Here is a 12,307-nt window from a genome sequence, read left to right as displayed (position 1 = left end):
CACGAAATCTAGACCCTTGTGTGGGTCTTGTTGGAGGGCGCTTGGTAAAACTTGCAGTTAGGAACTGCTGAAGAAGAGGTCCAGTGCAACGCCAAGCTGACATTTGAGATGTTTATCATCGAGAGATGTCGTTTATGATTCTGATGCTCCCCTATATGTTTTTTTGCCACAGGCACGTTGGCATCACACACAGTCTACACTGAATTACACATCAATCCAAGCCTGCACCCATGCAACAGCCAAACATCACTGGCACCGGTTTTCCCCACTAAGCAGAGACAAGCAAACAAAAACATTAATGCACTTTCACTATTATAGCCTAATCACAGTTTCTTGATTTATTGCTACCACAAAATTAGTTTCAATGTCAACTATTTATCAACCTTTATTTTCCCCAAATTACCATAGTATGATGCCAAAACCCTCCGTCTCTTTTTATAGTCTCTATCGATACCATAGTCTTAAACGTCCCTTTCCTCCAATAATATATGTGAAGTTTCTGAGGTAAACCCGTTAGTTGGTCTGAACTTGCCACTTAGTGTTAGCACTAATTTGACTTTGTTCTTCGATCTCCAATGTGGAGAGTGAATGTTTCTAAGATTTCACTTAAATTATTTTTGCATAATACAAAATGAATGCCAACTCAAGGAAGGGGGAGGCGTGAGCCCCTTTCAACTGGAATAACAAAACTTATTAGCTTTGATACCACACTTTGTGTTCAGTTTTACACTCTGCTTGTGAAGGAAGATAGGGCCAAAAATATCATACATGCACTATAGATATTGTAATACAAAAGCACACTTCATATTAAAAATCATCTATAAAATAAGCTTAAGGGAGGCATTAACATAAAGTAAAAACACAAACCTTAGAGCTAGCAACCTACTAATGAGTTACGGTACTCATCTTACCCGTATGAATATATAGTTTATATAGTTATTTATATAGATTTTTACTCATCGATGACACATAGTATCCATATCACTAGAGGACGTTTTTAACCTGCCTTCACCCTCATTCGCATGTCTGACATAAAAATAAAATCAACACCATTTTATGCATCTCAAACATAAAACTGAACATGGCTCAACAACAAGCAAAAACAGGATAATTGCACTTATGATTTGTTGTACGGTTTTGTTAAACGCGCTTCAGTGTGGGTAGTTGGTGCCGTCTAGAAAAGAAAAATACTGCAATCTTTAAAAGCACCCCCATTTTGATCATTTTAAACCAAAGTTGAAACAATTTAAGACTCAACAAAAAAATGGTCCATGTGGTGCAAACCCAAGGTAACACCAGGCACAAGGTGGGCGGGACCAGCGTTCCCTCTTCCACCTAATAGATTGGGTTCACAAAATCACTTTGCTCAAAGCACTTTTTGTAGACATTGTGGGTAAAGTTTGGCCACCACACATTCAAAATGGCGACCCAAATCCCAGAGACGATCAGGGGTCTCGTAGACTTTGGTCCACACGTCCGCCTCGTCGTCGTACTGGTAAAGGGAGTTCTTCCGGCTGGTGCGAAACACGTGCTCCTCCACCATGACCTGTGTGGCACGTACAAACAGGTGCAGCTTGCCTTGCAGCAGCATGGCCTTGATGTATGGGCTCGTGGCTTGGTCAAAGGGCAGATCTCTCTTCCGGCTCCACGTGTTCCTCTCAATGTCATAGACCTCCACGGTAAAAGTGCGCTGGTGGTTCCTGCAGATGCCAGCAATGTAGTAGATGCAGTTTTTATACAAGGCAGCCAGACCTTGACTCCGAGGGACACTCATCGGGGCTAGATGACTCCAATAGTCTTTACGGGGATCATAGCAGAAAAAATATTCACCTGCAGAGGGGAAAAAAAGGCAAGAAGTTTTTAACATTTGAACTGATGAGCACAATTTCATAGCTTTTCTCTAACAGCATAAACTTACCCTGGAGGACGTAGATGCGGTCTTTATACTCCAAAGCACTATGAAACTCCATGGCAACCGGCATAGGACTGACTGCTGTCCAACAGTTGTCCCTGGCATCATAACACTCTACTGATTTCAAAGCATTTCGTCCGTCCCCTTCATAAACTCGACCTCCTAGTGAATACAGCTTCCCACAACAGTGCACAAGTCTGCATCCTATTCTTGCTCTCAGCAGAGACGCACGTGGAAGCCATCGGTTGCCTGCGTGCTCGTACTGCCAGAAGTCACTTTCTGCTCGATGGTCAATGCACACCTCACTATTGCTTGGTCGATAGCCCCCAGCTATATAGATGTCGTTCTCTGAGGACACCAAGATGCCGACCTCTCGGAGATCGTTAGGTGGTTTGCAAAGCTTGAACACTTTTCCTGCGGCCGTGTCCAGGCAAGGCACTGTCTGCTTCTTACCTGAGTGTTTATGAGCAGCATCAAAGCAGATCACCATCTCAGAAGCAGTCATACCCAGGCGCTGTGGGCAACCGTTTGTGCCAGTGAGGCGAGCTTTGACTTCAGCAGGATCTTTAGAAAGGGACAGGGCACAGGCAAATGGGGCAGGTATCCGACTGAGAAAGGCCTCATCCAACAAAGGCAGACGAATGCACTGAGAAAAAACCTCCGCAAGGTTGACCTCACGGCCAAGTCGATCATGCTCAAGCCAGCGGACAATACTCTCAAAGACATGCTCTTCCTTTTCCACATTTAGGTCATCGCTGTTCAAAATGCTGACCAACTGCTCCTTGGTCATCTGGAGGAACTCTTGCTCCCTCGATACACACAAGAACTACAACAACAACAAAAAAAAAGGTTTTAGTAGCCATGTCCACAGATCAGAAATCCAGCACATGTAAGGGACAAAACTAAAATGGCTGTTTTCAAAATGTTCACTCACTACATTGTGGTCCTATATTGCAGACTACATAAAGGAAACAAACAGCCAAGCATTTTAGCATCAACACTACCGGAATCCAACATCCTGAAACTTCATATTATCCACCAAGTACTCAACATCACAGTTACATAAATGAAGAGCAGCAAAATATGACACTCAGCCAAAACCAACATGTCATGTTGTCTAAGAGTATTTGACATTACTTGTCTCCATGACACTGACATAAGATTTAGTTATACATATATGTAACTAAATATTAATAAAACTGTTACACATTTTCAAATTTTTTAACTTACAACCACAAGTTGTAGTTGTAACTATATCAAAACTTTCAGTCTACTAAAGTTGTGAATTTCACTTACAATGTATTTCTGTACAGAGTTCAGAGTTGTAGTGTGTGTGCAAATAATTTAAACGAGATTCACAGCATTACAACGGTTAAAGAGCAGCTTGCTTCTCATGTTGTACTTTTACAAATTATCTTTAACACGTTTTAATCCTCCAATTATAAACATTCAAAATATAGTTCCAGTATACATTTTTTTTATAATTTCCTAAACTCAGAAACAAGAGTAGACATCTTACTTTAGGCAATCCCAATAATAACCTGTAGAGGTTAGCATTAGCCTGGATTAGCCTGCTGAGTCGTCTCAGGGCACAACACATTATGTGGTTCATTTCCACTGATGCAATGTTCAACTTTGTACACAACTTTTACTGTAGTCCATAAAGAGTTTATAGGTCACTATATAGTGTATAAAAATTACAGTAGAAACTATGAACACCATTACAAAATAGCTAATTATGTATATTAAGTATATATTATATGGTGCACTAAAAGTGAATGAGTGAAGAATTAAAACACAGCCATTGTCTAAAAAGGTGGAATAAATAAGTAACAACCATATTATTTAACTGCAGTACAAATTTTTGTTAATCAATTTGATGATTATGTTAATCTGACCTTCTTGCGAATGTAATCCTGTGAGCGTTCCCTTAGTTCTTGATGCCCATAAGCATCTGCGAACATAAAGACGCCTATGCAGTTCTGTGGGTCAAGCCGACTGATCATGAACTGGGCACACTGATCCTGCAGAGCAGGAATCTGGAAAATGCTGGCTGCCGTGAACAGGGCCTGGACATTGGACTCAGAGAGTGTGATTTTGGACGTGTAGGCATAGTCTAGAACCAGATGCATGGACTCGGATTCCACCCCAACAATCCTGACCTTACGCTGACTGCTCTCTGTAAGGCCGCTGGTGAACATGGACCTGTAGTGAAGATAAGAAAACATAATAGCAACGGAGAAAAAAAAATTCCACTTTTGTGCTGTAAATTGATAGTAAAGATATAAAAATATAAATTATCGGGCTTTTTTCAGCCAAAATAACTTGTAACTGAGAAAAGTTTTCATGTTGCTAACTTTTAAACATTTGTTAAACACTTGTGCAAAACCAAAACTTTTACCTAAAGTATGGACTGATTGCTGCGAGGACGTTTCGGTGACATGGAAAGGTCTTGCCATGATCCACTTCTACAACAATGTCTGTGAGCTGTGCTTCATCGTACAAAGCTTTGAGCTGCTGAAGGATGTTACAGGCATGCACAGCATCGACCCCGTTGTAGTTGGTCACTGGAGGTGTCCCATTCTGTACTTGTAACAGCTTCCCTACCTCTGAAGAAAGGGGGGAAAAACAAGAGAAAATTGCAGTTTACTGTTAAAAGTAGACACACAACCTATTAAAATCTTTAATCAATACTAAAACCTTTTTCAGCTGTGGCAACTGTCTTGAACTGGGTTGACACCAAAAGTTGATCAGTCAGATGTACATTCAACGGTTAATTCTGACAGAATTTCATTCAATTCATTCAATGGTTCATGAAATATTTTGCTAAGTTTTAGACAAATATATTGCACAAAGAGTAGCCCTTGGAACATGTTGGGAATAAGCTAGTTAGCTGAGGTGGCCATCTTGAATTAGGCTGGCCCCCAGACAATCAGTTTTAGAGGTACACCCAATGATTATTTCCTAAAGATTTCAATAAAAATATGTCCAGAGGTTCATGACATATTTTGCTAACTGACAGTTGATGCTATCTAGGCAACAGCTAAAATTTAAACAATAAAAATTAGTGCAATGTTTTAGTACTCAAGATGTTTTTGAGAAGACTTTTAGCTACTTCCACAACAAATTTTAGGTGAATATCCATGACCCTGACTGCTTTAAAGCCATTTTTGTAACGTCAGTTGCCCATGGCAGCCATTTCTTATGAGTTGACTCCAAAGTAAAGCGGGTGTAGATGTAAATCTAGTGATTACATTCTGCATGTTTCTTTAAAACGTGTTCAGTGGTTCATGAGATATTTTGGTAGCAGGCAGAAACATTATCACTTGCCTCCACCTTTTGGTAACTCATGTATTCATGATCACACCCAACAGGATTAGGGCTGTAAAGGGGAGGGGGATGTTTTACAACCAAAAACTAACTCACTAAACTTGTGAGGTGCGCATTTGTCACAGCAGTCTACAATACAATTTGGTTTTCTAAGAATTGAGAAACACACTTTAATTAAGAGTAATAACATATTTTGTAAATACGTCACCTAATTTACATTTAGGGAACACAACTACTACAAGCATTGTAAGATACGTGATCTTAACTGTTACAAAGAAATTTGGGTGCATTAAATTGCTTTTTGTTTTAAATAATGCCACGCATCTCTTCAGAGTTTATTTTTTTACTTTAATAACCTGACGTGAAAATAAAACAAAACAACATCAAAGCTGCTGTAGGTGTGAATATTTAAAACCTGTATGGGTTAAAAATTAATTGGTTAATTCACATAGAGTTTACCCGAACTGGATTGCAGCTCAAAGAGAGACTTTAGTGGACATCTGGACGTGTTACCTTGTATATTCAGAGGTCTGTCCATTAATAGTAACTGCAGAGTTTAGCTCGTCTATATTTAAGCAGATGGTCTAGCTGAGTGACACCGCAACTTTTTTTATTTTTAAATTGCACCACTTCAGCTCTGTTGTTTCACCTGCTTTGAAAGGGCAACCATTCATTCAACACCTCGTCCTGAGCAGCACTGTCTCATTATTGATAGGACAAAGACTGGCAGGGTGAATAACCACTGTCTCGCCAGGTGGTAGCTAACTTGCTACCATCTCTAACGCAAAACGCCGGCTGCTCCGCACCAGAGCAGCAAATATGTCTGAAAATAAACTCGGAAGACCGCAAGATGTGTACAGTTAAGGTTACGTGCTCCGTCGTGTTTATTACACAAAACAGTGAGGCTTTCATTTAGTTTATTGAACATACACGCTCAGCTTTGAGGAGAAATGTAGGCAACAAGCTAACATTAGCAAGCATTCTTTGACAACACTGCAAGCTACAGGGAACGAAAAGTGCCATTACTGACCGTGTGTATATGTCGTTTACAACTAATTTTATGCGATACCGACAACGTTACTTAGCTAAGAACAACAGTTACTACTACTTGTCTAACGTCCGTGCCTTGTCACAATCAAGTGTTGACACAATCAGCTGTGGGGGCCAAAAGTTAGCCACACAGCTAACGTTAGCAACAAGCCGAACGGCAAACAACAGTTTGAGTAGTGGCAAAACCCGAGATTATCTCTAACGAGTTTCCAGCACGTCACGACTTTTAACTTATCTGTACGGCTACGCTCGATGATCAGTTGAAACACTAAAAATACAACTTTAAAAAGTGCTACTTCAGTGTGGTTGGAACAAAAAAACAATGAAGACTTTGCTAACCTCCACAGGCAGCCATTCTCCCCCAGTCAGTCCGTCTCTCGGCAGACCGAGAAACGTCAGTGAGTTCACATCGGAGCCCCGGAAACAAGGAAGAGCCAATCACAGGAGGGCGTCGAATCTCACAGCCAATCACGTCCCGCCTCAACAGTTAACGGAGGGGGGAGGGGGAGGGACAGTCGACGTAGGGTGGATTCATTTTTTACTCGTGCGACTGAAGAAAGTTAGGACAAATTAACAAAACAGTCCATAAACTGGGATCTATATTAAAAAAATAAAATGAAAAAAGTTAAAAAAAAAAAAAAACATGATGAAAGCAGTATTCAACAGAGTTAGACTACACGTTAGAAGTCGGACATTATTGGTGAAATCTTTCCTTTACATAAAATTTAAAATAATTATTTATGTGAATGAAATGTAGTCAATCAAAAGCATTAAAAGTCTGTGTCTCCATCCAACTCAAGCACCGTTGACCAATCACATATTGTCACAGGAGTGACGATGGAGAGTGGTGGCGCAGAAGTTAGAGAAGGTGGGCCGCAAAGTCAGAAGGTTGTTGGTTTGACTACCGGGACCAACAACATCAAAATATGGTTGGAAAAGGTGAAACACCCACACCTGCCTCCACCCTTATTCATCCCACACTGGGTCCTTGAGCAAGGCCCTTAACCCCAACCATCTGCTCCCAAAATAGGTCCTTCTTGAAAATGAGTTCTTGTGACTCAGTGAGACTACCTGTATAAATAAAGGTTTAATTAAAATGGACACTCCAAGGCACACCCACAGCAGAATATAATCTGTAGCTAATCTGCTAAACGAAACAAACAAACAAAAAAAAAAAATCTGCTAGTAGCTGTTAGCAGATTAGTGGAACTGTGCCCACGACTGAAGAGACTTTTCAAGTTGTTATTTGTTATTTACCCCACAAAAGAGGACAGTTTAGGTCATGCTCCAACATCTTGATAATCAAAAACTCTGAGGTTGGGGCACCATTTGCATGTTACGTCGTTCAAGCAAAAGCTGGACACTTTTATTGTCACTGCAATACAAGAGACAGGCATTGCTTAAGGCCACTGAGTTCATGTTTTTAAGGTTACCACATGCCTCCCAACCCCCATCACTAAAACACACACACACACACACTCCACCAACCCCCACAAAACAAAACAATTGCATTGATTGTAATTCAAAGGGGTGAGTTTGTGACAAAACGAATTCTCAAATGGTCTTCATTTCCATAATTAATCACTTTAGTTTTAATTAATACTCAAACATTTGACAAATCAATTTCTCCTTTGTGGGCTAATCTGCCAGAAAAATGCCACTGGTTACAATTACGAATACACATTAGGTAACTTGTACCAAGTCTGTTCTCAAATATGTGGGAAGTTCTCCAAAATGCAACCAAAAAAATCACATTCTGTACAAGAGTAAAGCAATTCGGATCAGTTAGTTTGATTGTGTTCAACTGATCAAGATGACCACTTGCTCACTTCTATTGAGTACACAGAAACCATGGCCCCTTGTTAGGATTTAACAAACAAAGCGCGTGATTTTGTCTTCCTCACTCTTGTAAGCCTGTATCTCACTGGTCTGCAACAGTTGGAGTCTAGTTAGTAATTCAAAATTGTGAGAAAACAGATGAAGTGTCTGCTGCAGTCTCACTGAGTTCTGAGTGTTGGTGAACAGCAGTCATGCAAATATGGTCAGTTGGTGAACATTACTGCACAGTGCTTGCAAAACTGTAGTGTAGGTTGTGCACATTATTTTGTAGCTCACGTACTCTAATATTGCACCCACCTCAGCCTACATTGTGCTCAGTTTGTCAGCCACCACCACCTTTATGACGTAATCTACTGGAGTACACTTCAGAAATGCAGTCCAGCAAATTTGGACAAGTTTTTATTCTTCTGTTATTTATATTATTTATCCTTGGCATGTTTAGACCTTTTAGACCATGCTTAGAGGAGAGAGTGGTGGCGCAGTGGTTAGAAAAGGTGGGCCTATGAATGGAAGATCGCCAATTCAGCTCCTGGTACCAACAACATCAAAATGTGGGTGGGATAGGTGATGTATGCACACCTGCCACACTCTGGGCCCTTGAGCAAGGCCCTTAACCCTCACCATCTGCTCCTCGGGGCGTCCTAGAAGGCAGCTCTCTGCTCCACACAGAAGGCTGTGGTAGCTCGGTGATCTGTGATTGCATCAGGAAGGACATCCGGCTAAAAATAATAATAATTGCCAAGTCTTTGTGCGACTTAGTTCGCTGTGGCGAACCCTGAATCTTTGGCATGGCTAGACCTGGATATTTTGGGCTGTAACACTTGATGTTTTCTAAAATACTGGTACTCTGGATATCATGATAGAAGACATTTTAAAACAAGATTCATTAAATACAGCATTGCACTCGTAAAATAATTCTTATTTTTGTTTTCCTAAAACAACAAGCACAGGTTGTGTTTTCTCTGCAATAGAGCTTTAGAGCGTGACGTCACTTGTCCGCGGCGCGGCGGCTGATGGGATAGGATTGGGCCGGATCCACCATTTTTATTGCCCTTCATATTAACTGTTGAAAACAAGCTTTCTCACTGACATTTAAAAAAAAAATCTAAGTAGGTTAAAACAGTTTAGCGATGGTCCGAAATTGCTGTGTTATTGGATGTAATGTCCGGTCACATGACTAGAATTGTAAAAAGATCGAAAACTGACTTTTTTAATAGATTCTCTGCCAGGAAACAACGCGAGGAGCTCGTGTGTTGGACGTAACAAAAAGGAGACGTGAGACGTCCTGATAACTTTCTCTCCAGCGTCCCATGATACCTGCTAGTTTGTTCCAGACATTCTGGTGAGTGTCTAAATTCAGTTTGTTGGTGTTGTGCCATAAATTTGTGCCATGATTTTGTCCGGGTGTTCTCATGTTTAGTTCATGTTCATAGAATTGGGTCAACCTGGTTTAGGTCGGGTTTATATTTTGTATGTAACTTAGTCTGAGTTTAGACAGAGTGGACATCTGTGTAATTGTGAAATAAACTGTTTAAAGTTTCTAGTGTTGCCACTTTTACTGTAGTAATACTGATCTGTGTTCTGATGTCCTCTTCAAGACAAACTTTCAGATGAAACTCCAGGAGAGGAGCTCAGTGAGGCTGCAGATGATGGAGGAACATGAACCAGCAGCAAAAAGGTACAAATACAATGTGTGAAAAAAGAAGAGCAGAAATAAACCACCTGTTACAGGAGAACAGGAAGCTCAGGTACGCTCCTGTTTGGTATCAGTCAGACCTCCATTGCATGACTATAACTGGTCCAGAATGCAGCAGCACGATTTTTAACCAGTACAGGCAAAAGAGAGCACATTACACCAGTTTTGGCCTCACTGCACTGGTTACCGGTTCACTTTCGAATCCAGTTCAAAATACTCATGTATGTCTACAAATCACTGAACAGTGTCCCCCCCCCCATCTCTCTGATTTGCTACAACTATATGTCCCACCACGCTCCCTGAGGTCAGCAGACCAGTTGCTCCTCACAGTTCCATGAACTCGTCTTAAGTGCAGAGGTGACAGGGCCTTCTCTGTAGCAGGACCAAGACTTTGGAACGAGTTACCTCTGCTTGTCAGACAGGCCCCCTCCCTCTCGGTTTTCAAGTCCCGTTTAAAAACTCACTACTATTCAGTAGCTTTCAACACCAGAGGATCTGTGTTTTGAACCATTATGCTCCACACTGGTTTGTCGTCATTATCTGCATCGTTTTTATGTCTATATTCTGATTTACCTCATTTTGTATTTTGCTTGGTGTGTTACCTGTTGTTTTGTCTGTACAGCACTTTGGTTGGCCTTGTAGCTGTTTTAAGTGCTTTATAAATAAAGTGGTATGGTATGGTAGGTCAGAGTTGAATAAAAAACAGCTGGACAAATAATTTTTATAGTATTAAATATTATGCAGGACTTTGTTGCTTTGCCGTCTTGTTGTCATTGTTTAACACTGTTAGACATTTTCTACCAGCATTAAAAAACCCTCACAATTTCAAATGGTTCTACTAACACTAATGCATCCTGTTCAGCATCTTTGCCGTCTTTTTAAAGTGTCACATTAAACTCTGTCTAATACCTGCGTCTTTCTTTTCTGTCCATGGGATGAACGTCCATCAGACAAGCTCATAACAGAAGCTGTGGCCTTCTCTCCAGATTATTACCTGCGGACGTTGTGTTATGACAGAGGCTTTGATATTAAAGACAGTGTGGGAGTCAAGGTCAAGGGTCTTTATTGGCATTCACATCACATGTTGTACATGAGGTGGAACAAAACTGTGTACACAGAGTCCCAGTTACATCCAACAAAAGTGTAAATGAATGATGTGCTGAGGTTCAAATCCCATCATTCACTAAATGGAGATGTGAACTTGACGCTAAGGATCTTGAACACACACCTTAGAATTCATGTGGAAAGAGTGATTGGTTGCATGAGAAACAAATGCACAATGTTACACAGAAATATACCAGTTAACTATACTGGTGCTTACATGTAAATATACCAGTTAACTATACTGGTGCTTACATGTGAGGGTGAAGAGATGACACTTCTTAACATTGTGTGTGTGCTTTAGTTTAGTAAGCATTTATTCTAATGTGGTTGTAAACGTAATGCTAATGAAACCTGCACATGCTGTTCCTGATATATGCAAAATGTAGAAAAATGGAGAAAAAATTATATTTGCTGCATTCATTGATTTGAAATATATTTACAGTTGAATAATAACACAAGTGGTTGTTTTTTCTCATTTAATAAAAATTCTTGTGGTAAACATTCATGAAACATTTGATTCATCACTTCAGGGAACATGTACACATGATGAAATTGATCACATTTGTAGTAAATATTTGATGTATTAACATATTTCAGGTAAGAAATAAACATGTAATGAAACAGAACCTATTTTGAAGTAAACATTTTATGTAATAAAACATTTCTAGTAACAAACGTGATGAACATTGTGTGAGGTAATACATTTCATAGAACATTGCTACACAAAATGTTCAAATAAAAGTTAAGAGCATGATTTACATATTTATGTCGCCCTTGAAGCTGCAGTACAAACGTGCTCTGAGAAATATCTTTAAGAAGCTTCGTGCTTTCTGTAGACGAGCTTCACACAATTCCTGTTCTGGAGACACACGGACGACAGCCATGTGTTTCTGGGTCCACACAAGGTCACAGTGGTTTGATGATGTACCTGTGCATAGTATGGATGATGTTTCTTCAGGTGAACTTCACGGCCTGCCTCCATGGCCTGCTGGATGCTGCATGTCCTATATTTGTAAGGAAACTTTCTCCAGGCAGCAGCAATCACACATTGAGTCAATCAGGAGATGCTCCAAGTTCAGGGATGTTGGTGTTTATGATGAAACCACATTTAACTTTTAGATTTTTGTACTGCTAACTGTAATTTTAATGTAGGCCTTTTGAGCATCATCCTCATGATTCACACTCCATTTTGTTTGCACTGAGTAGACACAGTGTTGCTCAGCATGACCCACGGTGTTCTGGTGGCTCAGTCTGAGAGTGCAGAACCTGTGAACACACAATTAAAATGATGAATGAAAAGACAGAAACATAAATTATAATATATCTATATTTTAATATATATATATACATACATATAAATATATATATATATATAT

General features: G+C 40.1%; 1 protein-coding gene across 1 annotated transcript in view; it reads right to left on the bottom strand.

The window, feature by feature from the left end:
• Nucleotides 1–1,345: 1,345 nt before the first annotated feature.
• Nucleotides 1,346–12,307, bottom strand: part of kbtbd8 (kelch repeat and BTB (POZ) domain containing 8) — a 37,773-nt gene continuing 26,811 nt past the window's right edge. The window contains exons 3-6 of the mRNA XM_037679115.1: nt 4,314–4,521; nt 3,811–4,117; nt 1,919–2,738; nt 1,346–1,830 (exon numbers count right to left, since the gene is read on the bottom strand). Coding sequence (XP_037535043.1) covers nt 1,367–1,830; nt 1,919–2,738; nt 3,811–4,117; nt 4,314–4,521 — 1,799 coding nt within the window. The 3' untranslated portion in view covers nt 1,346–1,366. The remainder of the gene's footprint in view (nt 1,831–1,918; nt 2,739–3,810; nt 4,118–4,313; nt 4,522–12,307) is intronic.

This window comes from Nematolebias whitei, chromosome 7, assembly GCF_014905685.2.
Source record: "Nematolebias whitei isolate Nwh7 chromosome 7, NemWhi1, whole genome shotgun sequence".
Lineage (NCBI taxonomy): Eukaryota > Metazoa > Chordata > Actinopteri > Cyprinodontiformes > Rivulidae > Nematolebias > Nematolebias whitei.
The sequence above is the reverse complement of the archived record's forward strand: the minus strand, read 5'-3'. Positions and strand labels throughout refer to the sequence as shown.